At 58.0% G+C, this 26,111-nt stretch overlaps 2 protein-coding genes across 2 annotated transcripts in view; one reads left to right on the top strand and one right to left on the bottom strand.

Annotated features, from left to right (window-relative positions):
• The window catches only part of KCTD19 (potassium channel tetramerization domain containing 19), a 28,605-nt gene extending 17,061 nt beyond the window's left edge, over positions 1 to 11,544 (top strand). Inside the window, exons 3-16 of the mRNA XM_056136125.1 lie at positions 465 to 615; positions 1,289 to 1,480; positions 1,706 to 1,837; positions 3,716 to 3,926; positions 4,913 to 5,073; positions 6,067 to 6,170; positions 6,712 to 6,854; positions 7,006 to 7,089; positions 7,494 to 7,608; positions 7,937 to 8,558; positions 9,685 to 9,876; positions 9,993 to 10,147; positions 10,362 to 10,463; positions 11,431 to 11,544. Coding sequence (XP_055992100.1) covers positions 465 to 615; positions 1,289 to 1,480; positions 1,706 to 1,837; positions 3,716 to 3,926; positions 4,913 to 5,073; positions 6,067 to 6,170; positions 6,712 to 6,854; positions 7,006 to 7,089; positions 7,494 to 7,608; positions 7,937 to 8,558; positions 9,685 to 9,876; positions 9,993 to 10,147; positions 10,362 to 10,463; positions 11,431 to 11,544 — 2,478 coding nt within the window. The remainder of the gene's footprint in view (positions 1 to 464; positions 616 to 1,288; positions 1,481 to 1,705; positions 1,838 to 3,715; positions 3,927 to 4,912; positions 5,074 to 6,066; positions 6,171 to 6,711; positions 6,855 to 7,005; positions 7,090 to 7,493; positions 7,609 to 7,936; positions 8,559 to 9,684; positions 9,877 to 9,992; positions 10,148 to 10,361; positions 10,464 to 11,430) is intronic.
• Positions 11,545 to 12,324: 780 nt separating this feature from the next.
• On the bottom strand, positions 12,325 to 21,177 carry PLEKHG4 (pleckstrin homology and RhoGEF domain containing G4). The gene is made up of 20 exons (XM_056136124.1): positions 20,763 to 21,177; positions 20,527 to 20,622; positions 20,335 to 20,458; positions 20,137 to 20,230; positions 19,571 to 19,645; positions 19,378 to 19,494; positions 19,146 to 19,244; positions 18,898 to 19,046; positions 18,592 to 18,730; positions 18,386 to 18,502; positions 15,805 to 15,987; positions 15,090 to 15,571; positions 14,759 to 15,005; positions 14,186 to 14,275; positions 13,891 to 14,112; positions 13,604 to 13,774; positions 13,348 to 13,525; positions 12,888 to 13,004; positions 12,556 to 12,783; positions 12,325 to 12,470 (listed from the first exon to the last, which is right to left on the bottom strand). The coding sequence occupies exons 1-20, from the start codon at positions 21,175 to 21,177 to the stop codon at positions 12,325 to 12,327; spliced, it is 3,489 nt and encodes a 1,162-aa protein (XP_055992099.1).
• Positions 21,178 to 26,111: the final 4,934 nt, after the last annotated feature.

Genomic DNA, 26,111 nt, shown 5'->3' with positions numbered 1-26,111 from the left:
GCCATGTTGGCCGCGTGTAAGGCGAACACCCTACCCGCTGTGCTATCGCTCCAGCCCTTTTATAATATGTAAGATAACCCCAAAACATTGTTTGAAAACCCCAGGGAGAAATAATTATTGAGATTTTAACAACGTTGTGTCATTTTATAGTCCTAAACATTACTTTTTTTGTGGTCCCAACTCCATTTATTTCAAAACACTTTAGTAAAGCAAATCACAATACTGTCTTTCCTGGCATTTTTCCTGAGGATGGGTAGGTAAGCTAAATATTTTCAAGTCAGGGCAGAGTAATAGCTCAGTGCACACAACAGAACTGGGTTCTATCCCAATACCACATATGGTCCCCTGAGCCCACCAGAAGTGATCCCTGAGTACACAGCCTGGAGTAAGCCCTGAGCACAACCAGGTATGGCCCCCAAACAAACAAAGCCATTTTCAAGGAAGTCACTTTCTCTGTCTAACAGACTCTGGACAATCTAAAAGAAGGGAAGCACCACCTGCGTGTGAGGCCTGCAGATATACCTGTGGCCGAGAGGGCATCTCTGAACTACTGGCGGACGTGGAAGTGCATCAGCAAACCTTCTGAATTCCCCATCAAGAGTCCGGCCTTCACCGGTATGACCCCAACTGCTCCTTCCTGAAGCCCCACCAGTTTACCTGATTCTCACCCTCACAGAAGTGCCTCTCTGCCAAGAACATCCTGATTTCTCATGAATTTGGCATGTTTGCTCAACTGCTGTCAACCTTTTTGGTACTGTAGCCTTCCCGGTAGCTGTTCTCTCAGGGTCCACCTTCACTTTCCTGCAGATATTCTGCCTGTGGGCAGGTTAGAGAGCATCCTCCTGTCCCTCATTGATATTGGGGATGCCACTTACCCCTCCAGTCCCCTTTGCCACTCACATCCCCAGTGATCACTGAGGGCAATGCCTGACAGCAGAGGTTGAGACACCAAGTGCATCAGAGGATCTAGTTTGTGGGTTGCAGTGGCAGATTTGATTCATTAGAACCCAAAGGATAAATCGTAGGATTTAATGATTTTGAGTACAGAAGTGAAAATACCATAACATGTCCCACTAGCTTTCACTGCAGAAAAAATAAGACTTGCATGTCCTGTTCCCCATCATATTCCTGCCAAACCTTGGGGTTATCCCTGAAGAGAGACAGGGATGAGGCACTTGACAAGGACTCTTTCTGGGGGAACTCTCCAGTTTTCCCCTGGGTGGTTGGGTGAGTGGGAGCTCTGCTGGTCCCTGAGATCCAGGGTGGCCTCTCTCTGCGTGTTGTCCAGGTCTGCATGACAAGGCTCCTTTGGGGCTCATGGACACGCCACTGTTAGACACGGAAGAAGAAGTGCACTACTGTTTCCTGCCCCTAGACCTAGTGGCCAAGTATCCAAGCCTGGTGACGGAAGACAACTTGCTGTGGCTGGCAGAGACAGTGGCCCTGATTGAATGCGAGTGTAGCGAGTTCCGCTTCATTGGTGATTGCTCAAGGCCAGGGCTGGGGGAGGGGGGATACTCTGGGGGTGTCTTTGTTCTTCAACTAATTCATGTTATTTCCTTCAGTTTTTATTTTTGGTTTTGGGGCTCTGGTGGAGATTGGGGGATCCTATATGGTACTGGGGATCAAACCTGGATTGGCTGCATATAAGGCAAGCCCTTTGCCAACCGTACTATCTCTCCGACCCCTCCCTTTGCTTTTCAAGTGAATTTTCTCCGCTCACAGAAGATTTTCCTGCCGGATAATTTCTCCAACATAGACGTGTTGGAAGCGGAAGTGGAAATCCTGGAAATCCCTGAGCTCACAGAAGCTGTCAGGGTGTACAGGATGAACATGGGTATGTGCACAGCGTTACCTTTCTCCCCCAGTGGGGAGTCAGGCTTGAATTCAAAAAGCCTAGAATAACCATTTCCCCTCCCAGACTCACTCTGGGCCATGGAAGTGAGTGAAAGAAGTGTTATTTTGGCTGAGTTGGAATTTTTTTTTCTTTTTGGGTCATACTCAGTGATGCTACGGGGTTACTCTTGGCTCTGCACTCAGGAATTACTCCTGGCGGTGCTCAGGGGACATATGGGATGTCAGGGATTGAACCTGGGTTGGCCGCATGCAAGGCAAATGCCCTACCTGCTGTACTATTGCTTCACCTCAACTGAGTTAGAATTTTAAAAGAGAATCTCAGCCTGGAAATTCCCTGTGCCTTCAGTCTGTGGAGCCTCCCAGTGATCTGTGGATAGCACAATCCCACCTGGAAAAGCAGATCAGAATATCCTGGGGGACAGTGGTGGGCAGAGAGCAGGCTTAAGGGGGTATTGAGAAGGTCTGTCTTGCTTGTAGAAGTGGGGAGCAATTATGAATACACACAATCCACTGCTGTTCCCCACCTTCCTCTTCTAGGCCCAGCAGATCCTGGAAGGAAATGCTAGGGCAAGTTCCCTACAAGTGCTTCTATTAGCCTAGCTTTCCCTCCATCACCTTGACCCCATGTGCGGGGCCCAGGCTGCGGTACCTGTTTGTGCTCCTGATAAGTCCTGACTATAGGATGTTCTGGTCTTTATTCCAAGGAAAAGTCTGTCCCTCTCTAGCCCACACCCACTAGGGCAGTGAGGGTTCAAACCCTTCCCCAAGGTCCTCCGAGTGGTACCTTTTCCTTCAGAGCAATGGAAGGGACAAAAAAGCCGATTCAGCACGTGTTTAAGCTGGGAGGAAGGAGGAAAGAGGAAGGAAGGGAAGGAGGGTGGGAGGGAGGGAGGGAGGAAGGAAGGAAGGAAGGAAGGAAGGAAGGAAGGAAGGAAGGAAGGAAGAAAGCAGCCCTCTCCCACAAAGCCCAGTGTTACCTTCTCTAAAGCACCCCAGTGAAGAGAGGCCACTCCAGAGCCCGGGAGATGGACAGGCCACCTCCAATCCCAACTCTGCCTCTCTTCAGCTTTGCCCTTTTCACTAGCTCTCAGAACAGTTTCTGCAATGTGAGGCGAGGCTAGCATTTCCCCTTTGGCTCTGAGGACTGGAGATGACCCAGAAAATCTCCCAGAAGCTTGCCTAGCAGCCAGTGTCGCCACAGAGACAGAAACTGTGGACTACTGTGTACATGGTGTCCAGGGCAAGAGAACAAGATCATCCCAGAGGCTAGTAACCCAAACACCCAGACTGAAAAGTGCATGTGCGTGCGTGCGTGCGTGCGTGCGTGCGTGCGTGCGTGCGTGTGTGTGTGTGTGTGTGTGTTCCCAAGACCAGAGGCGCTGATGTGAGAGCCTTGTACAGTCCTCTGCTCCTGTGCCCTGGTACCTGATCTTTGTCTGGGGGAGTGAGAGCAGAGCCTGGAGCTCAGGGAGACAGATTCATGCAACAGCATTTGCGGGTCACGGCACTGATAATTCTGAATATGTCTCATTGACACGCACCCACCTCCCAGCAAATGCCTTTTTGGGGTTTTGTTGCTTGGTTTCGGTGCAGGGATGGAACCCAGGGCTTCACACATGCAAGGCAAGCCGAGCTCCATCCCCGCTCCGACCCTCAGCAGAATTTGATTTGACTGCTAAAATACAGAGCACCAAAAATATCCTGGTGGTTTTGAGATCCAGCGTTTGAGCTGTGCAAGGAAAGAACCTCCCACAAAAACTTTAGTACTGAACAAGGCAGTAGGAGGAACAATGACCCCCCCTTCCCTCTCAGCTCTGGCTGGGAGGAGGTTGGGGCCAGACCTTTCTCTCTTGCACAGGTAGCTGTTCCCGAACCTCATGTTCATCCCCAAGTCCTGGGAAGGGGAGCCGAGCTGCAGGCCTGGAGTCCGTGAAGCCGCTGTACATGATGGCTCTGGGGCTGCTTGTCAAGTACCCCGACTCGGCGCTGGGGCAGCTCCGCATAGAGAGTACGCTGGATGGAAGCCGGCTGTATATCACAGGCAATGGAGTCCTCTTCCAGCATGTCAAGTACGGGCCTCTGTGGGAAAGGAGGATCCTTCAGACCACCCCACCATTTAGTCACTCCCCCACCACTGGCCTAGGGCCTTAGTAGGAGGGCGGGTGCCGGTGCAGCTGTCTCTCCAAGGCTCCTTGTCTTCAGGCACTTTCCTATTTGCAAACACTGTGTGCTGTGACAATTTTAGCCCTGCACAGCCTCAGGAGAGCATGTCATGGTGACACCCTGGGTGTTAGCATCCCCACCATGCAAAGCCCCACCCCCATTCTCTTTTCTAAACCCTTGGGACCCTTACTGGGTACACAAAGTGGTCAGAGGTAGGGGAGTTTCCCACAAAGGAAGGCCAGTGACGTTCCCCAGAGGCTGTGTGAACAGGTGTTCACCTTGAAAGACAAGCACAGAACATCCCTATAATATAGAGCTATGCCTTCCCAGTCTGTTTTATGGAAGGGAAAATTGAGTTTCTGAGGAAAAGCGCTCTCTTTGGACCATAAAACACATGGGACCAGAATTAAAGGTAGAAGTCATTGTGCCCCAAGGAGAGATTCCTGTCAACTCCAGTATACCTACCCCAGTACTATACCGTCATGTGGGAACCCCAGAAATAACCCATTCTTAGTCCCCATATTTTTCCTGGTCACACAGAGCATCAGCTATGGCTAAGACCACCCCTCATGGGTTTTCTGCAGTAATTGGGGCACATGCCTGGGGGAAAAGGGGTGGAGTGGCCAGGCCCCCAACTGGCTTCTGACTGGGGGTTCCCAGTTGGGTGATTTCAAGAACTTCGCTGAAATGGATCGAGTTCAGCTTCCAAAGGGGGAGCCTGTGTGTTCAAGTTTACCCTTCCATAGGCTCTCCCCAGGTTGCAAATGAATAAAGGAAGGAACAGGAACAAGCAGAAGGTTGAGCCTGTGTTGTGGGTTCCAGACACAGAGGTAACAGCCCTTGGGACATGGTGTCACCACAGTTACCTGTGGTGGGTCTTTGTTCTGGACAGGAACTGGCTGGGGACTTGCCGACTTCCCCTGACAGAGACCATTTCCGAAGTGTATGAGCTCTGTGCCTTCCTGGACAAAAGAGATATTACCTACGAGCCCATGAAAGTGGCCCTGAAGACTCACCTGGAGCCCCGGACGCTGCCACCCATGGACGTGCTCAGTAAATCCCATGGTGGAGGACGAGTTTGAGGGTGTGGGAGGAAGGTGAAGACTGGCCAGGACTCAGGGCCAGATGGAGGGGGGACGCAATCAGGCACGTTTTGCTCCTCCTCATCCCAAGCCCACGAGCGACCTGGAGAGTAGAGACTTAAGCGATACCAACTGGTTCGGTGTGGGCTTCCCTGCTCCCCACAACATGCCTGCTCTGATTCTGAGTCAGCCTTCCTGGGGAACAGGCAGACCAGGGCAGTCACTTATCACAGTAGTTAGAGTTGGGTCAAGCTGGGCTTTGAATCTGAGTCCGAAGCCTCTGTTGTTTCCATAGTTGCCTATAATTTCTGATTCATTGTCCTTAGGGTCATGTCTAAGCATTACTGTATCTCAGCAATCTTCAGCATGTACTGAACACCTACCAGAATAGGACAGGCATAGGCCCTGCATGCACACAAGTGAGCCCGATCCTCACGGAGTTCACAACCTTCTCTTTCTTCCCTCTTGGTTATATAACCTAGTGGCATGCCCTTCGCTCATCCGAAATTTTGTTAGAAATTGGTTCTCAGATACAGTGACCCCAGTGGAGACGGCAATTTGGTAAGAGTTAGCCCTATGCCACCTGCTAGGCCCTTAGCATATATACGAAAGGGACTCTGAGCCCCAGTGTAAGTGACCACATGGAAAGTCACATGTTCAGAACACACTCGCTAGAGGCCAGAGGGAAACAGGGACATCTCCCCAGCTGCTGAGAAAGGTGGGTTGGGGGAGAGGAGCCTTGAGGGGCTGAAAATCCAGAGGGCTTACCTCGCCCCCTGCCCCAGGATACCAGCTCACTCAAAGCTGTCACTGTATACAGCCCCAGATGCAAGGCCCCAGGGAGGCCTAATGGTAGAGGTTCATACTGTTTCCACAGGAAACCCCAGGGCAGTGCAGTTTGGTCCTAATGCACTCCTTCCCCTCCTTCTGGCAATAATCTGTTCCTTTCTGTCGGTTTCTTTAGATGATGAATGGACTGCAGAAATCACTGTGTATTCCCCCCAGCAGATCGTCAAAGTTTATGTTGGGAGCCACTGGTATGCCACCACCCTGCAGACGCTGCTGAAGGTGCGGGTGCCCCAGCCGCCCCCTGCCCTCCGACCTCTGCTCAGAATGAGAACCTTATCCCTTGGCTATGGCCCAAGGGGTCTTATCCCAGGAGTAGCCTGCTGGGATGAGCCTCAGAAGTATGTTTTTTTTTTTGGGGGGGGGGGGCGGAGAATCACACTCTGCAATGCACAAGGGTTATTACTGACTCTGCACTCAGGAATTATTCCTGGCGGTGTTCAGGGGACCATCTGGGATGCTGGAAATCGAACCCGGGTAGGCCGCATGCAAGGCAAAAGTCCTACCCGCTGAGCTATTGCTCTGTCCCCTGAGCCTCAGGGGTTTGAGGGGCCTAGTTGAAGAGACCCTGTAGCAGGGCTCCAAATGAGAATGGTCCTAGGGTTCAGCAAAGCACGCAGCGGAGCAGAGTGAGGCGTTCTGTGTGCGTTATTCCCAGCAGCACTCCCTGTTGCTGCAGGGGACAACCCCAAAGCTTTAGTTCTACAGCGAGAGAACAGGGGCCCTGAACCAGCACCACAAGCCTGGTGTCCACTCCTTACAGTATCCAGAACTGCTGTCCAACCCTCAGCGGGTGTACTGGATCACCTACGGACAGACCCTCCTCATCCATGGCGACGGCCAAATGTTCCGGCACGTGCTCAACTTTCTGCGACTCGGGAAGCTGTTTCTGCCATCAGAATTTAAGTAAGTGCATGCAGGAGAGCAGCATGACCAGGTTCCCGCAGAGAGCTGCGTTGGTGCCTATGCCAAGGAGGGTCTCTCATTGTTCACCTGGGTGACCCTCCACTGTCCACCCTCAGCGCTGCCCGGCTCAAGAGCTCCTTGTCTGTTGCAGGGAATGGCCGCTGTTCTGCCAGGAGGTGGAGGAATACCACATTCCATCCCTCTCCGAAGCTCTCCTCCAGTGTGAGGCCTACAAGTAAGGATGTGCGGCTGTAGGCCCTGGGTTTGAGAATTTGGATCTTTACGAATCTCTTGGGAATTGTGCCCTGAGCACCATCTCTCAGGAGATCCTGTTCCTAGGGGTGGGAGGAATTTGGCCCAGGATTGCCCATCGACCTAAGCCAATAAGCCCCTTCTCCTTCCCTCCAGTTTTAACTTCCTAGAAAGGCACCTTGGGAGACCAGAGACAGCATAGCACAGGAAGTAAAGCATTTGCCTTGCTTGTGTGGCCACCTAGGAAAACAGCATAGTGTCCCCTGAGCACAGCTTGGACCCCAGAGCCAGCAACCCTGACACCTTCAGATGTGCCCCCACCCCAACATACACACAAAATGCAGCTTGCACTGAGGTTCCCATTGCCCCCCTTTTTGGCATTTGCAGGGCCTGGACTCAAGAGAAAGACTCAGAAGGTGAAGAAGCTTTTCCCATTCGGAGGCTGCACGTGGTGACAGAAGGGCCAGGGTCGCTGGTGGAGTTCAGCCGAGACACTAAAGAAGTATGCCCTCCCCGCCCGGGTTTTTCCTTGAGTTTGGTGGCCTTAAAGAGATCACATCGGGTTCGAAGAGAACCTCCACTGCTGAGGAGCATGTGAACACAAAGCGAGAGCAGGGCTGCCCAGTGCCAGTGTCCTGAGCCAGGAAACATGTCTGGATCTGGCACTGTGTCACTTTAGAGCAACGCAGGAGAACTGCACTGAACCCGTGGGGGGAGGGATTGTTCCAAGTGAGCGAGTGAACTCTTCCCCCTCCCCCTTTTGGTAGATCCTTGGGGGCCTCCCTGCGGAATTGCTTCATACCCTGAGCTGCTGTGCTCTCCTTCCTCAGACCACAGCCTGCATGCCTGTGGACTTCCCAGAGTGCAGTGACAGAACTCCATGGAGCAAGGCCAAGGGGACCCTGGGCCGGCCCAGCCAGATGGAGGAGGCTGAGCAGTACTCCCGGCCCATCCCCATGTCCCTGTGCCGCGGGACCAAGAGGGCTGGCAATCCCAGCACATACTCCCACTGCCCAGGCCTCTGTGCCAACCCCCGGCACTGGGGACCTCACCCTGAGAGTCCCCCCAAGAAGAAATGCATCAGTGTCAACCTCACCCAGAAATCTGAAACCAAGGACCCTCCGGTCACCCCCATGCAAAAACTCATCTCCCTCGTGAGGGAATGGGACATGGTCAACTGCAAACAGTGGGAATTCCAGCCACTGTCAGCGCCCCGGAACAGCCCTGCGGAGGAGGCCTCCCTGCAGCTCCCCCCAGGAGGGGAGGCCATTTCCCAGCCCAGCATCTCAACTTCCTGGAAAGGCCATTCCACGGCCTCAGAGAAGGAGGCTGGGGGACAGGCAGGAGCTGGCGCCAAAGACAAGGGGCCCGAGCCAACCTTTAAGCCATACTTTCCCACAAAAAGAGCTGTGGCGCTGAAGGACTGGGTCAAACAGCGGCCCAAGGAGAGAGGTGAGTCCTGTGCCATCCCTGCCCCCAGTTGCCTTTCTCACAGGGAAGGCTGGCCTGGGCCAGGGCTGCTGTGAGTCAGGGTGAGAGAGGGGGACCAGAACCCTCCACTCCCAGCCCCAGCAGCCGTGGCTGGCAACCCAGCATGACGAGGGCCCAAGAATGGCCACACCAAGCGTTAGGAAAAAGAGCTCCTGTGATACCACAGGCGCACAATGGACACCAGGAACTGGCGGAAGTAGCCGTCTAACACAGGTCGGTCTCACTGGGGCTGGGCTGTGCAGGAATGATGGACAGAGCAGGGAAGGGAATGCTGAGAAAGATATAAGTGACGAGGACAGTCTTGTAGGCCAAGTTCAGGACCCAGCACTTCTAACCCCAGGAGGAATTGGGAGCCACGGAAGTGTTTGAAACCAGGAAGCAGTAACCAGCTGGGCGGGCAGGAGCACAGGAAGTACAGCAGGGGAAGGGGATGCTGGAGGAGCCCCGGGGACCTTCTGGATGAAACGGAGGCAGCAGAGGAAGGAAGCAGGGAAGAGAAGAGTCTAGAAGGGCCATTACTAAGGCGGCTGGACAAGAGGGGAGGACTCTGAGAGGAAACACTGAGGGAACTGACAGAGAGGCCAGGAGAGGTGCTGTGGGGGCCATGCTTGACAGAATGGGGGGGGGGGGGTGCAAAGGGTCCTGGAGAACTGTCAAAGGGTGGGATCCCCTGGCACCAGAGTCACCTTCCCTTCCAATGACATGGGCCTCTTGTAAGCATCTGCCATGAGCCCCGAGTTGGTGTGCCAGGGGGTAGGTGTCCCCTTCAGGGTGGACATTCATCAAAGTCGTGTTCCAAACTCCTCAATCCAGACGTGTCTGGTATTTCCAGCCCCTAACAGGTTCTCAGCCCTATTTGATCCCAGTCTCAGTTCACCCCAGGGACTGGGTGAACTGGCAAAGGGGTCATGTTGGCAACAAATCAGGGCAGCAAAGGGAGCACGAACAGGCGCTGGGACAATTTCAGAAGCTGGAGGTGGCAGCTGCCAGCAGGCTAGGGGGACAGGATGAGTGTCAGTGTCAGCAGAGGCCCCCTGCCTGCTTGGGTTCAGGTGACTGGGTGAGGCCCTCTGCTCTGTCCCCACAGAAAACCCTGTCCCGGAGCATCCTCTGCCTGAGGCCAGTGAGGCAGACAGTGCAGGCGTCATCCTCAAAGTGACCCACCCACCTGTGGTGGGCAGCGACGGCTCCTGCATGTTCTTCGAAGACAGCATCATCTACACGACGCAGATGGACAGCCTCAGGCACATGCTGCCCTCGGCCAGCCCCCCGCCCCAAGGTGACTGGCACCCAAGCAAGGGCCCTTTGGGAAGACATCCCCCCCACCCCCGGGAGGTGGCCCCTACTGCAGGCTGGATCGCTGCACAAGACACAGCCATACCACTCTCCCCACAGAGGTGACTTTCCTGAGTTTCTCCCTGTCTTGGGAAGAAATGTTCTACGCACAGAAATGTCACTGCTTCCTGACTGACGTCATTCTGGATTCTATCAGGCAAAAGGACCCCAAGGCCATCACGGCCAAAGTGGTGTCCCTGGCCAAGCGGCTGTGGGTAGGTGGGCGAGCCCTGCGGCCCCTTAGGGAGGTAAGGGGAATCGGTCCTGGGCAGAAGGGGGGCAAAAAGGGCTGGGCTAGGATGATAGAGGGGGAAACATCTAGACTGAATCATGGGGCAGGGGTGATGCTGGAGCCACAGGCCCAACTTTCGCAGCTCCGCAGGCCTTGGGTGGCCCCCAGACCTGCCTGACCATGCACTCTCTGGGCAGACCCTGAACATCAGCCCCAAGCAGTTTGTGGTGGATTTGCTGGCCATCGCGGGCTTCAAGGATGACCGGCACACCCAGGAGCGCCTGTATAGCTGGGTGGAGGTGAGGACGGCTGACCCAAAGGGCAGAGCAACCCTGGGACACTTCACTGTCCTGCAGACCACTGGCCAGTCAGGTCACAAGGCAGCGAACCCTTGGGCCCTCTCTCCGGGGAGGGAGAAACAGAGGTGAAGTGGATTAGGCTGGTCCAAAAGCAGTGGTTTTGGTGTTTTGTTTTGGGGTCAAATCCAGTGGTGCTCAGGGTTTACTCCTGACTCTGTGCTCAGGAATTACTCCTGGCAATCTTGGGAGAACCTTATGCAGTGCCGGGGATTGAACCCTGGGTCAGTCACATGCAACACAAGTGCCCTGCCTGCTCTATATCTTTCCTGCCCCAGGCCTGGATTTTTAAATTTTCTTCAAGGATACCAAATTTTTGTCTTTATCACTAACAGTTTTTCAGGGAAACACATCAGGTAATCTCATGCTTTTGGGGGTGCTGAAATTTTGGGGGAGCCACTGTGAAGGGTAAGACTGATTCACCAGCTGATTCCAACTTGACCCACTTAGCCAGACATTTTTTTCCCTCTTTAAATCACTTTTTCCCAAAGAAAATGTTCATTCATGGCTAAGAAATGGCCCAGAGATTTGGGGTTTTGACTCCTTAAAGTACTTCCAGGTTCAAAGTATTTTAACTCAACATGCGGGGGAGATCTCTGCGATCTCTCACTAGTCTGGTATTTCTGTTATCAAGGGTGCTGTGCTCCGTACTTTTCCCCGTAAGCTCATTAGGACGAAGTCACCCAGGCCTCTGGCTCACCCGCCGAGTGGAAAAGTGGGTGGCATCTGTGGAGGGAGGGCAGGACACTGGTGGGTGGAGATATTGGGTTCTGACCCTCCGGTCCCTCTGCACAGTTCCCTGGTAGCCACAACTCTAGTGACACCTCTGGGCAGAAGCCGCCACCAGAGGCCTCTGGCCACGCAGAGGTCGGTTGGGCAGCAGACCAACAAGTCGGGCCTTTCCTTCCAGCTCACGCTGCCTTTCGCCAGGAAATATGGCCGCTGTGTGGACCTGCTCATCCAGAGGGGCCTGTCCAGATCTGTCTCCTACTCGATCCTGAGCAAGTACTTACAAGACGGCTAGGTGCCCGGAGATGCCATCCCCCCAACCTCGCACCCCCCATCCGCCAAGACCCGTTAACCAAGGATGTCCCCAGAATGAAGATGCCCATCCAAGCGTGTACAACAGTCTATTTTTTATTACAAACAATAAAGAGTAAACCACAAGCAAGTACCTGAATTCCCCATCTGAGGTGCCAAAACTAACGAAAGTGAGTGACCACACTTCAAACAACGTTAACTGAAAGCTATACAAATGGCACTGAGGCCACATAACCACGGTGACCCCAAAAGAAGGAGCTGGGCCTAGGGAGCCAGGACAGGCAAGAGCAAAGTCCATGAGGGGGGCTGCCTTTAAGTTTGGGGAGCTTGGTTGAGATCAGCTGCTGGGAAGCAGTTGCTTCTGCGAGGTGGCACAGCCCCGTCACTGCCAGAGCTTCCTGGGGCCTCACCAACCTAGAGTCTGGAAATATCCCCCAGCTTTGGCCTAATCCTAACCCACATGGGAGTGGGAGCTGGAGAGAGGACCGAGGGAAGAGAATACAGAGCCAGGAGCCCCGAATCATGCCGATTCTGCAGTCAGAGTTCCCAGCGAGGTACCTGCCCTCTGTCCACTGGGCAGATACAAGAAAAGGAGGCAGCAGAGTTGGTCATACATGGGGCTGTGGCGACAGCGTGTCCCAAGTGGCACTGCCTTCCAGCCACACTCAGACCTGTGGGACCAGGCTGGCATGAGAGTCTCTCCTGACTCGGGTACAGGGTGGGTCTCCGGGGAGTGGCTGGCCCAGCCCACCCCAAGTCCCCCTCAGCCTCGACCCAGGGCAGAGCAACTCACATAGGTCGCGTCCTCCAGACCCCGGCCCAGGGCCTGTCCCGATACACAGCTGCTGTCCGAGCCACTGGAACCGCTGGCGGATGGGCACTGGGACAAGACCTCAGAGTCCTCAGTTGCTGGGGAGGGCGACACACAGATTAGCAGTTCTCTCGGGGACCCCAACACCCACCCTGGACACCCACCCGTGAAGCCCAGACCTACTCAAAGAGGGCTGGCTGCCCAGCTCTGCCGTGGCAACAGCCTCTGGGAAGCTGGGGGCACACAGGGACCAGCGCAGGCCCAGGAGCGCCGGGTCTCGGTGCAGGTGCAGGTTGAGGGGCCCCAGGACCGAGCGAGAGGCAGGGTCTCTGGGAAGGGGGCTGCAGGCCCCCAGGTAGGGGCTGTCCGAGTCCAACGGGGCCACGGCAATGGAGGCCCGTGAGCGAATGTCTGCAGGGGAAAAGTGGAGGTAGGGAGAAGCCAGGGTCCCCTGGGGCTGGTGCCTCCCACGTAGATTTTCTCAGGGTCCTACCCCCTCCCACCCCACCTGCTACCTCGACTCTTCAGGACGTAATCGATGGTGCGGTTGTTGATGGCTTCCTCACTGGGAGTGATGTCCCAGAAGGCCTTGCTCCCCACACCCATGGACAGCATCTCGGCCATGCGCACCTCTGGGTGGGGAGTGGACAGAGCTGTGCCTCTTGGAGCACTTTCCCGATAACACCACCCCCAGCACACTACCCGGCCTGGCTTCGCAGCAACCCCACGGCCAGGGGGGTCACAGCCCGTCTTCTGCCACAGTACCCAAGGATAGGAAAATTTCCTCCTGCAGGGGAGGCGCCTGCCGCCCAGAGGGGAACACTGCATCTACAGTCAGGGCGCGGCACCACCGCACTCCACGACCCCCACGGCTGGCGGTGTTGTGAGACCCCTCACGCGAGCCTCCATCCCTCTGGGCCTGACCCCTCCATGGGGCAGGGTCATGAGATGGAGGGAGAGGCAGGCGGTGCCCACCTTTGTTGTGGACCGCCTGCTTCCAGAGCAGACGGGAAATGTCAGCCGTCCATGCCTGCTTGGTGGCCAGGCTGGCCGCCTGCAGCACGAAGGTGTCCCTGGCCTTGCGGCGACGGAACCAGATCTCAAAGCGCAGGTTGCTCTCCCCAGAGCACTCGGTGAGGCCGAGGTCTGCCATCTGTGTGACCAGGAGAGGGGCATGGTGAGGCGCTGGGGAGGAGGGGCCGCGGGGGCCACGGGGTCTGGGCAGACCTACCTTGAAGGAGCGTTTGTAGGCAAACGTGTCGGTGCCTGATGGACCCCGGCGAGGCTTGCTAAAGAGCAGCAGGTCCTCGAAGAGGAAAACACGGCGCAGAGACTTGTGGCGCCCGCAGCGCACCGTGAACTCGTCCTGCCGCACCAACTGGCCCTGCTCCTTGAGGTTCACCTGCCGAGTGAGCATGGAGCAGGGCTGGGAGAGGCACCGTGGGTGCCTGGAGCCTTCGGCTCCCTCCCCTCTGCAGAAGACCCCCTACCCACCGTCGCCCAGTGCAGGGCACTCACGTCACACCCCTGGAGGGCATCCATGGCCAGCAGATCATTGCCATGGCGCAGCTGGAAGCGCACCAGGCTCTGGGCAGCCTGCAGGGCGCTCAGCTCCTGCCCGGGCCCCCCGCAGGCCCTCGCCAGCTCCTGCAGCAGCAGCGCGTACTTGCTCATGCGCTGGATGGGCTTCAGCAGGTAGGAGGCCAAGTCCAGGTGGTCCCCCAGCGCCTGTTGCTTGTCCTGCCAGAGGGCCAGGAGACCCTCAGGGGACTGCCCGGGGCTGCCCCTCAGCCCAGTCTCAGCCTCCCCCTACCTTGAAGAAGGCGTGCCCGTAGCTGGTCATCAGGGCGTCAGACCGAGGCTTGTTCTTGCTGTAGAGCGCGTACATCCCAAATTGCACCCTCTGCTGACGGGCAGCGGCTCAGAGCTGGAGAGGCAGGGTCCAGGCCCCTCCCCCAGATCCAATCTGCCCTGCTCCGAATGCGCGTGGACAAGGATGGGTGCCATGCAGAGGGGGGCTTGCCTACGCTCTCTGGGAAAAGCCCAGCCTCCCCCTAAGGACACACTCCTGAAGCTCAGCCGCCAGACCTGAACCCCAAGCTCTGTACACCCCAACTTTCCACCCTGACTCCGGCTCAACAAGACATTCCTAAGAGCCCCCACAGAAGGAGCTGTCCCCGCAGCCTCTCCATCACCTCCCAGCCGGCCACTCTCCTCCCAGAGAACTTCTGGAATGACCTTCCTGAATTTCGGGTGGTCTTGGCTACACTCTGAGCACACAGAAGGGTTGAGACCTGGCTGGTTTCTGTCTGTGCCCAACATGGGGCCTGGGCATATATACCCACGGAGGCCCCCCTGGCCTGGGTGGGGGTGAGGGGCCCCTTACGTGGCGCAGGAAAGCGTACGCGACCCGGGCCGGGTGCCGGGCACAGGCCTCCAGCTCCCGCAGGAAGAAGTGGCGATGAAAGTCCCGAAGCTTCTCCAGGTTGCCAAAGAGATGGGCACGCTGGCCGCGGAGGCCCTGGGGCACATCAGGACGGTCCAGCTCAGGGAAGTAGTTGTCCATGGTGTAGTCGAGGGCGCGGACATACTCCCGTTCAGTAGCCACCATCTCGAGCAGCACCAGCTGGAGCCTATCAGGAAGGTGGATTCAGACCCTCAGGCCTCTGCCCTGTTCTCGCCCTCTGGCCCCCCTCCCCTCTCCTCACTGCTCACACCTGTTGGCGCTCCTGGGCTCAGCACCTCCTGGTGGGAAGGGCATAGCAGGACTATGCCCGAACTGGGCACCGCCCGCCGTGGCCACTGGGGGGCAGTGGTGCGCGGCCTTGCCGGGACTCTGGCCTAGGTTGCGGTCCAGGCTGTAGGCCTTCCTCAGCGGCGGAGGGGCAGCAGGGGCCACGGGGCCCTGGTGGGCAAAGAGGCTGGCGGTACTCTCCGAGCGCGGCAGCTTCAGGGCCGCCTCCAGCTTCTGGTCCAGCGCTAGCCAGGTATCCTGGCACCGCGCCCAGGCCCCACGGCACTCCTGGCGGATCGCCTCGGAGCCCAGCGCCGTGGCCAGTGCCCACATCTTTCGGAAGTGGGCAGGAGGCAAGTCAGGGTGCTTGGTCCAGTGCAGCTGCAGCCGCTGGAGCACCAACCCAGGGCGCTCATGCTCCAACTCCGCCAAAACCCGCTGCCCCTCCTCAGCCCAGGTCGAGGCCTGCAACACAACGCAACATCCCAGGTGGTTCCACAGAGACCCCGGGCTCTGCTCCACTCATCCCCACCCGCGGGGGGCTGGCTGTGGTGCTCAGTCCTGGGGCTGGCCTCTGGGGTCGGACTAAGCAGAGGGAAGAGGTGGGACAGCAGAAGCAGCTTGGGCTGTGGCAGCGCCGGGTGGTCACCCTCCTCCCGCACAGACACCTGGGACCCGGCGCCCCCAGACCTGCTCACCTGCTCAAAGAAGCTCAACAGCTTCTCGGCGTTTTCCAGTCGCTGCCGCTGCTGGGCCAGGGCCGCAGAGAACTCCGTGAGCTGCGCTCGCAGGGCCAGAAAGCGGGTGCCCAGGGGCCCCAGCTCCGCGGCCTCCCAGCCCACCAGTGGCTGCAGCATCTTCTCCCCTTGCTTGACCTGCTCCTGGGGACAGAGCTCGGGCTCAGCAGCCGGGCCTTCCTCTGACACCCACACACCGGCCACCCGTGTGACTGCGGACAGCTCCCATACCACCTCTCTTCCCTGTTCCCCTTCCCTCTGGGCACCCCTTCGCAGCCAGCTCCCCTCCTCCTCCTCCACAGCACTGCTCAGTCCATGGCTCCCCCCGCCCCTCCCCTTCCCTGCATTTCACCCTCTTCCCTCAGAACCTTTTCCCCTTCCCTAAGGGTTCCTCTTATTCCCCATCCCTCACAGCGCTGTTTTGTTTTTGTTTTTGCTTTTTGGGTCACACCTGGCGATGTACAGGGGTTACTCCTGGCTCTGCACTCAGGAGTTACTCCTGAAGGTGCTCAGGGGACCATATGGGATGCTGGGAATCGAACCTGGGTTGGCCGCGTGCAAGGCAAATGCCCTAACCGCTGTACTATCTCTCCAGCCCCTCACAGTGCTGTTAAACACCATCCCTTTGCCCTGCCACAGAGGCAGGGTGGGATGGGAGGGATGGGGGTGGGAGGGATAAAAACCATGGTGGTGGAAAATGGGCACTGGTGGAGGGATGGGTATTTGATCATTGTATAATAGAAACCCAAGCACAAAAAATTGTAAATCTACAACTGTACCTCATGGTGTTTCACTAATAATTAAAAAAAAAAAAAACACCATCCCTGTCTCTCCTCAGGCACCCTTAGGTGATCACGTTTCATTATAGTTTACTTTACTTTGGCTTTTTGGGGTCACACCCAGCGATGCTCAGGGGTTACTCCTGGCTCTGCACTCAGACATTACTCCTAGAGGTGCTCATGAGACCAATGAGACCATATGGGATGTCGGGGATTGAACCTGTGTCTGCGGCATATAAGGCAAATACCCTACTTGCTCTACTACCCCTTTGGCCCCAACGTGGCCACATATCAAATGTTACCCGCACCCACATCCACGTCCAGTCTGACTCCAGAGATCCCAAGGCATCGCTTCCTTCTGTCCCACATGGGCCCCTCCAAAGCACACCCAAGGGCTGACAGACAGAGCACCTTCCTGAAGGCCCTGGACACCTGATTCTTCTCTCAAGGAACAACCGCCCTTGACCTTTCACCCCTCCCACTCAGGCCCTCTTTTTTTAAAATGTTTTTTTGCTTTTTTGGGTCACACCCAGCGATGTTCAGGGGTTACTTCTGGTTCATGCACTCAGGAATTACTCCTGGAGGTGCTTGGGGGACCATATGGGATGCCAGGGATCGAACCCAGGTCAGCCATGTGCAAGGCAAATGCCCTACCCGCTGTTCTATCACTCCGGTCCCCCACTCAGGCTCTCTTACAGACCCACAGACAATATCCCCTCATGACAATCTGCCTCCCTCAGCCACTGGAGCCCCGCCATCACTCTCCCAGGGGTCACCACACCCATCCCCCAAGCTATCACTGGGAAGTTCCTCGGTGGTCCTGGGTAGCTCTCCGGTTCATCCATGTGATGCCTGAGCCTGGCTCTGGCCTCATCTCCCCCGGCCTCATCCCACTCCCTCCAGCTCCCTTTCAGTCAGTTCTCAGCCTCCGTGTCCTTGGGGCTCCTCAGGCAAGCCTTGCTTCTTCCTGCCTCAGAATCTCTGTACATACTACTTACACCCTCAGAATGGACCTCACTGACACCACCTTCTCCCGGGACCTCACATCAGCTCTTGGCTCAAAAGTCACTCTCCAGGGGCTAGAGCGATAGCACAGCAGGTAGGCAGGTAGGGCATTTGCCTTGCACACGGCCAGCCCAGGTTCGATTCCCAGCACCCCATATGGTCCCCTAAGCACCACCAGGAGTGATTCCTGAGTGAAGATCCCGGAGTAACCCCTGTGCATTGCTGGGTGTGACCCAAAAAGAAAAAAAAAAAGTCACTCTCCAGAAAGCCGCTCACAGCCCTGTGGTTAGTTGGGCTGATCCAGAACAAGCCTGGACCACTTCTCTCACAGCCCTTGCTTCCCTTGGCAAAGACACGTGACTTCAACCACTGAGTACAACTGACCTCTCTGCAGGACTACAAACTCAGAGCAAAGAAGGCCTCAGGATATGGCTCAGCATCAGAGTTCTTGGGGCCGGAGCAACAGTACAGCAGGGAGGGCATCTGCCTTGCACACAGCCAACCCGGGTTCAATCCCCGGCATCCCATGTGGTCCCCCGAGCACCCCCAGGAATAATCCCTGAGTGCAAAGGCAAGAGTAAGCCCTAAGCATCGCCAGGTATGGCCCCAAAACAAAACAAAAAGCAATGTTAGAGCTCCTGCCTTAAATGCGGAGGACCCGAGTTCGATCCCCAGCACCCCAATCAAGTGATAAAATAAAGTGACGAGTAGATCTGTTTTCCCCCACCCTGGTGGAAGGAACAAGTGATGGCCCTCACCTGGGCGACCTGATCCAGCTCCTGGAAGGCCGCACGGGCCTGGAGCAGCATCTGCAGTGAAGGTTCCTTGGGCCCGTCCAGCGCCGGCCAGCCCACCTGCCGCAGCCACACTTCCATCTGGAGGGGCACAAAGGGCAAGGAGGGCGGCGGTGGGTTGGGGTCGCACCCGAGATCAGGGGCAGGACTCCAGGGTGGAGAGGCCCCACCTGGTGCAGACTGTCCTCTTGGGCTGCCAGCGTCTGCACCGTCTCCAAGGCCTGCATACGCCCGTTACTCTGCAGCGTCAGCCGGTGCAGCAGCGTGTCCACTCGGCTGTACAGCTGGTCGGCCTCATCCACTGCTGGCCTAGGGCAGGGCATAAGCTCTTAAAGCCCTGCTAGGGGGCTTGCTCCACTTCATGCTGTCCCACCCTGGGATGACAATACCCCGAGTGGATCCCAGTCCAGAAACGTGATCCCTGGCATGACCGATGAGGGGCCAGGACCAGCCCTGCGAGCTGGGCTTTGACCTACCTGTAGTCTGGGCTCAGGGTCACCTCTGGGACGCCCTGCTTCAGCCATGCCAGCTCCAAGCCCCCCTGGCACTGCAGCCAGGCCAGACACGGTGCCTCCAGCACATGCCGCATCAGGACCTGGGCCTGCTGAAGCAGCCCGTCTGCTTCCTGCAGTGAAGACCCACGGGCAGTGGGGGCGGCTCGGGAAGAAGAGGGGGAAGATGAGGGAGCATCTGGGGAGGAGGCTGGAGGGGTTAGGGTGCTCACCCCAGATTCCACGGGCAGTGGCACAGCCTCCATGCTCTCAATGGCGCCGTGGAGCAGGGCACAGACTGCCCGGCAGCTCTGCAGCAGGGCTTCCAGACGCTGGACGCGGGGGCAAGCCATGAGCGGGGCAGCGTGAGGGCAGGCCAGGGAAGGCCCAGCTCCTCAGCCCTGGTGCCTGCCCAGCATGGCCCCACCCGCCTGGGACGCGAGTCAGCCCCTATAGCTCACTGACCACCCGGAAGTCCAGCCAGGCACGGTGGCAGTAAGGCCGGCCTCCTCCCAAGGACACAGGCAAGTCTGAGGCAGGGATGTGGGTCAGAAGACTCTGCGGAGTGCCGAGCAGCTCCAGCTGTGGGGAAAGAGGGTGCTGTGGCTGCTGGGAGGGGAAGCACCCAACCCCCGCCCCTGGCCACCACGCCCAGTACCTGCAGCCCGGCAGGCACCTTCTCCGGTGGCTTTCCCATGAGTAGCACCCGCTGCACGGCCCCTGTGGCTGCTTCCTGCAAGGAACCGGAGCTCAGCCCCACCCCCACACAGAAGGTACTGGGTGTGGGGGTGTCACTCGACAGGTTGGGGGGCATGCTCCGCATTGGGAGATCAGGTTTGAGTCTCAGCACCTCATCATCCCCCGACTACCACCCGGAGGGACCCCTGAGCACAGAGCAGAAGTGGCCCCTTCCAGAAAACAATCGTGTGGTTTTGGGGGGCTGGAGCGATTGCACAGCAGGTAGGGCGTTTGCCTTACATGCGGCCAACCTTGACAACCCAAGTTCGATTCCTCTGCCCCTCTCGGAGAGCCCGGCAAGCTACCGAGAGTATCTGGCCCGCATGGCAAAGCCTGGCAAGCTACCCGTGACGTACTCGATATGCCACACACAGTAACGTCTCACAATGGAGACGTTACTGGGCCCGCTGAAGAAAATCGATGAACAACGGGAGGACAGTGACAGTGGTTTTGGGGGTGCAGGGGAGGCTATGATCGTGAACTCACTTGCAGCTGGCTGAGCCCCTGGAGGAGCACGGCACTGGGAGCACAGAGGCGGGCGTCCACCAGTACCGTCAGTCCCAGAGCCTGCACCTGGGGCCTAAAGGGACACTATGTATTAGCGGCCGGCTCCAAGCCCCTGCCATCCCCCTGTTCAGGCTCTGCTCCCCCCACCCCATCCAACTCTCCCTCCACCCCACCAACCGGGGGATACTTCTCAGGTAGAGCAAGAGGCGGAGGAGCTCATGAGTGCTACACTGGGGGTGAAGCCAGGCTGGGCTCTGGGCGCAGAGAAGCAGCACAGCCCGGCCTTCAGCATCCCGCGTGCCTGTGGGGTGGAGACCGTGAGCACCCCCCAATCAAGACACCCCCGGCACCCCCAGGCCGCCCTGCTACCTGGCAAGGCAGCCATGCCACTGGCTAGCAGCTCCCAGCAGAGATCCTGGGCCAGGAGGTTGTCAGTGGGCTTGGGGAGACCCGATGGGCTGGGCTCTGGGAAGGGAAACGCCTTTGCATCAGGCCAGCTACCCAGGGACCCCAATCTGTACCTGGGCCTGAGCAGGCTCGGAGCATGCCCCAAGTCTTGGCGCCCCATTCCCTTCCAAGGCTCCTCATGGCCCAGCCTCCCTTACCTGCCTCTGGCTGCTCCGATGTCCCAGATGAAGGTTCAGGGCCACTGGCCACGCCCAGAGGAACCAGGACAGCTGGGTCAGATGCGAGGCAGGACATGGGGCACAGGCAGCTCTCCACCCCAGAGGAGGCTGGGGCCTCTGACTGACCTGGGGGACCCCCCAATGAGTCCCTCGGCCCATCCCCTGACCCATCTGCGGCCACCTGTCCTGGGGGTGCCTGAAGTGCCCCCTCCAGGGGACTGCCCAGGAGCCCATCCCCACAGGCTGCCTCTGCTGGTGGTCTCCAAGGACTGGGGTTCTCAACCTGGCCCTGGGGACCAGGTTCCTCCTCCTGCCAATCACTCTGCACCCTGCACGCTGCAAAACGCCAGTCCAGGCCCGCACCCCCGTCCCCATCCGCCAGGGGCCCTTCCATCATGCCCTCTTTCTAGGTGGGGCCTGCTCAGGGCAAGTGCGAATCAGGGTGAACAGCTCAGCCCGGAACTGGCCGGAGGTGGTCGGCCTGTGGTTCAGGGCGGAAGACGTCGTGGTAGGCCAGAGGCCGAAGGCTCGGCCCGACGTGGTCCTCCGGCACAGGGTGTGTGGTGGCGCCTGCGGAGAGCGGAGAAGCGCGGGGGGTCTCGCCCTTGACCCCCTTGGCCCCCCCCCCCCCCCCCGCGGAACCCACACCCGCTGCCCCCTGCTCGCGCCCGAGCCCGCCAAGCCAGGCCTCGCCTCGCCGGGGGTCTCGCCCGCCTGCCCGCCGCACTCACTCCCGCGCCCCGGGACCCGCCGTGGGATACGGAGGAAACGCAGGCGCCCACGCTGCCGCCGGAACCCCCGAACCCGGCGCACGCCGACCTCGACGGCCGGTACCGCGCGCCGCCGACGCCGCCGGCCTCGGGCGCCCCCTCCTGGCCGCGGGGAGCGAATGCGGGGAGAGGCGCCGCGCCGCCCCCTGCGGGCCGGAGGACGCCGCCGCAGCGCACCCCGCAGCCAGACGGCGCCCAGAAAACGCGGAGATGCCCCCTGCCGGCCGCGCCCGGAACCCGCACGCGGTCCGCTCCTGGCGCTTCTCTGCCTGCCCTCCGGGGTGGTGCCAAGAACGGCCCCGCCTTGGGGACACCCTCTGTGAGCCAGGGTGAGTGAGGGTCGATTTGGGGAAATGGAAGGGAGTGGCTCTGCTCCCCCCACCCCATCCAACTCTCGGGGGGGGGTTCACTTTTTTTTTTCTTGCTTTTTGGGTTACTCCTGGTTCTGCACTCAGGAGTTACTCCTGGCAGTGCTCAGGGGACCATATGGGATGCTGGGAATCGAACCCGGGTCGGCCGCATGCAAGGCAAACGCCCTACCTGCTGTGCTATCGCTCCAGCCCCAAGGGCGGGGTTCACTCTTGATCAGCGCAGGAGAGTCTGACCCCAGCCACCCGCAGCAAGGCCAAGAGGGCTCATCCTTCCAGCTCCAGATAAGAGACTTTCTTAGACCAGGGATTCTGGGAGGCAGAGTGTATGTCTTTGTGAGAGAGGGAAGCCCTCGTCTTCCTTGGAGACCCCAGGGGATGCGGTCCTGGATAGACACTCCCCACTCCCTTGGGCACCCTGGCACTTCTGTCACTTATGCACCCCAGCCCTCACCCCACCCTACCCAGGTCAATTCCTGTCAGGGCAGCTGGGACTTCCTGGCACCTCCCAGAGCCAGAGAGCCCTCTCACCCCAGCCCAGCCCAGCCTAATGCCCCCCCAAGCGTACCCCTATACCTGGGGGGAACTCCAGCAGTCACTTCTCTTGGAGCCTCAACTGTGAACAACGAAAGTACTTTCTTTCTCCTGGAATCGGGAAATCCCATGTGTCCCCTTTCAGGCCAGCTCTGGGCAGTGTGCGTGTCCTGCCTGCATTTCACCCTGTCAGGGGTCACACTAGTGACCTGTGATCATTAGCTGTGAGCGCCGGCCAGACACAGCCCCAAATGGGTGGGAAGATGTGGGGAACGTTGGCGCTGTGTGTGTGTGTGTGTGTGTGTGTGTGTGTGTGTGTGCGCACCTAGGCAGGGGGTGGGGGCAGGGAGGGGGTTAGGTGGCACAGTGGGAGTACAGGCTACTCTGCTGCTGGAACAGGCACCTCCTTTGTGAGGGACCCTGGGCATCAGGAGCAACAAGCACCAGAATAGCAGCACCCCCAGCCCCAGCTGCCACATCAGCACCCAGACTCCCCAGCTGGCTCCCCCAGGAGCCTTCTCACACACTGTCCCGCGGCACTGTCCCAGCCCCACCCCTCACCCCCAGTCACTTCCTCCTGCTCTCTCCTCTCCTACCAGCCAAGTCCCCCCAGAGCCCACAGTGCCGAGGGCCCCGCTGGCAGGCATACGTACCCCTCCAGAGTCAGAAGCAAGTCGGAGGCTTCGCCTGAAGCGCCAGAGCTCACCCCAGCCCACCCCCAGCCCCTCTGGGCACGCTCGCGGGCAGCAGACGATTCCGGAGCAGCGCCCTGGTTTGTTCCTTCCACACAGAAATGTGCCGGGTAAGCTTCATGGAAACCAACCGTGTGCTACCCACCGCTGAACCCCATCCACACTTATTCAACCTGACTGAACTGAGTCACACTGCCCGCCCCCTGCGGTACCCCAGAACCAGAGAGTGGCACTCAGAAATGGACTTGGGGCTCAGTCTGCTGCTTTTTACCCAGGAAAGGCTGAGAGGCACAGCGGGGCTGCTGTCAGTGTGGGGTGCGGGATGCAAAGAAACAAACAGGGTTGACACTGGGACATCGCTCAGGGGTAGACGATGTGACTGGCATGTGCAAGACCCTGGGTTCAATTCCCCAATGCCACCAAGGGGTGTGTGGGGGGGGGACTGGGGACAATTGTGGGGGGGTGTGCCCTGGGGCCTGGATTCAGCCTGAATGGCTGAGCTCAGCAGGAGACTCTGGGCTGAGCTGGCAGGACCGAGCAGTGACTCATGGGCCCCGCTCTGTGGCTCCACTGCAGAATCTGCTCAACAACGTCCCCCTGCCCGGCCCGCCCTCGGCTCACCAGCCCGAATAACATAAGTCAGTTGCATTATAATAAAATAGGGGTTCAGTGCGCCCTGGAGCTCACGGGCCATAGACTCAGTCCTCCCTCCATGGGGCTTGCTCCATACAGGGTGGCGACAAGCACCCAAACCTTCCCACATCTCACCTCTGACCCCCGTGACCCCAGGCTCCCCAGAGTGTGGCTTCAGAATATCCAGGGGCCGCCTGGCTTCCTGCACAGCTCTCCTGCAGGCTGTAAGACCCACTGAGCAGCCCCCACTGTCCAGGCCCGTCCTCCCATGAGGCCTGGCTGCAGCTAAGATAGCCCGGACAGCCCCCCCGGGAAGCCCAACCCCTGAGGTCTGAGGATGATGCTCCCTGTTCCCCTCCCTCAGCTGGCGCAGGGGCCCTGTGGCAGGGCCTCCGTTTCTAGCCGTCTTTCTAGGGACCCAACCTCCGCCCTCTTCCCTGATACCACTGCACCAGAGCCCCAGAAGCACCTTATGGCCACTCCCCTCTCAGGGTCCCCCAGGACCCCTTTCCCCGCCCCCACACCTGACCAAAAACAAACAAACGCATTTGGGGAACCCGAGACTTGCCTGTCAGTCGACCCAGGTTTGATCCCCAGCCCCACATAGGGTCCCTTGAGCCCTGCCAGGAATGATCTCTGAGCATGGAGCCAGGAGTAAGCCCGAGAGCAGATGGGTGTGGCCCAAAATAACAAACAAACAAACCCACACCTGGCCGAGGCTTGGCACCCAAGCTGCCGTGCTTCTGGCTGGTCTCTCCCTACCACTCGTTGGTCCTGGCTTTCTGCCGTGTATATTCCAGTCAGTCTTGCTATTTTCTACTGGATATACATTCACCCACCTTTGCCCATGCCATCTGAGCCCATCCGCATGCGCACACACACACACATGCATGTACATACACACACAATACTCTCTCTCCCTCTCTCATTCTCTCCAGGCCATAGCACTTCCTGGCTACCAGACCAAGGACACACCATCCTCATCAGGGCTGACTCTGTGCCAGAATTCTCTCTTTTGGGGCCAAGGTTTGTTTGTTTTTTTATATACCCAGTGATGCTCAGGGGCTAGTCCTGGCTCAGTTGTCTCATTAAATCCTGACGGCAGCCAGATCAAATAGGAAGGAAGGTTGTTAGCCCATTTTAGAGATGACAAACTGAGGCTCAGAGAGAGTAGGTAACAAACACCATAAGGTGGCAGTGGCCATGAGACCTCAGAGCACAGTCACTGTATGAGAATCTCGTCCTTATTGCTGCCAGCTGCAAACAGAGCGGGGGAGCCGAGGCTGCTCTCCCGGCTCCCATTCCCCCAGGCAGAACACGAAGCAGGGAATGTTCTTTAAGTTTGTCACTGACGGTGTCAAAAGTAGGTTAGCACGACCTCAGGCTGCGCATGCCAGGATGAGGAGCCATCCAGTGGTAGCGGGTTTCTCTGGGGGATGACGAAAACCTTCTAAACTTAGATGGTTGTGGTGAGAGTTGCACATCTGCGAGTATATTGAAAACAGCTGAACTCTTCCTTTTAACGGGTGAATTTTACGGTATGTGCATCATGGCTCACGATTTTCCTCCCAGCCTCCCCAGCTGTGCTGGATAGCCCAGGGCTCACTCCTACAGACACTCCAGCAAGCTGTGCGTGCCTGATGGCTCCGTGCTCAGGCTCAGAGGTGCAGGGTTCACCAGGGCCACCCCGGAGGTGGTCAGGGACTCAGGCAGTGTAAGGGACCCAATTCCAGGCCTTGTGCCTGCCTTGCAGGAACTCCAGCTCTTGGAGCGATCTCCCTGGCCCCAAGAAAGATGTTTTTTTCATGTTTTTGTTTTTTGAGCCACACCCAGCAACGCTCAGGCATTAACTCCTGGCTCTACACTCAGGGCTCAGGAATTACTCCTGGAGGTACACAGGGGGACCATGTGGGATGCCAGGGATCGAACCCAGATCTGCCACAGTCAAGGCAAGCACCCTACCCATGGTACTATCACTCTGGCCCCAGATGTTTTTAATTTTGAAACTTGAATTTTCACTTTAGGTGTCGGGAGTCGAATGTCAGACCACCCAGATCTGAGCTCTCTGTCTCAGGCCAGACATCCCCGGTGAACAGCACCCCTGGGATGCGCCCACTTCTGTCCCCCTGCCCAAGCCCGCCCCCCCGCCAGTTCTGAGTTATGGTGTTTTCGGTCCCAAGGTGAGGTGGCTAATCTTGGCGTTTCTTAGCTCCTGACCTTTCTTTCTCTGCTAACCTTCCCCAGTTTGTGTACCCCGGGTTCTGTGACCCTGTGCCCACACAGTAATCCCCAGACTTAGGCCCACTAAGAGCTCAGAACAGGGAAGCTTGA

Source organism: Sorex fumeus, unplaced genomic scaffold (genome assembly GCF_029834395.1).
Source record: "Sorex fumeus unplaced genomic scaffold, SorFum_2.1 ptg000122l, whole genome shotgun sequence".
Classification (NCBI taxonomy): Eukaryota; Metazoa; Chordata; class Mammalia; order Eulipotyphla; family Soricidae; genus Sorex; species Sorex fumeus.
This window is presented reverse-complemented; position numbering and strand designations above follow the sequence as displayed.

Coding starts and splice junctions, on each gene's coding strand:
- PLEKHG4 (XM_056136124.1), bottom strand. CDS start 21,177: ATGGAAGGGCCCCTGGCGGATGGGGACGGGGGTGCGGGCCTGGACTGG. Junction 19,495..19,570: donor AGGTGCCTGCCGGGCTGCAG/GTACTGGGCGTG, acceptor CTTTCCCCACAG/CTGGAGCTGCTCGGCACTCC. Junction 18,731..18,897: donor ACCCTGAGCCCAGACTACAG/GTAGGTCAAAGC, acceptor GCCCTGCCCTAG/GCCAGCAGTGGATGAGGCCG.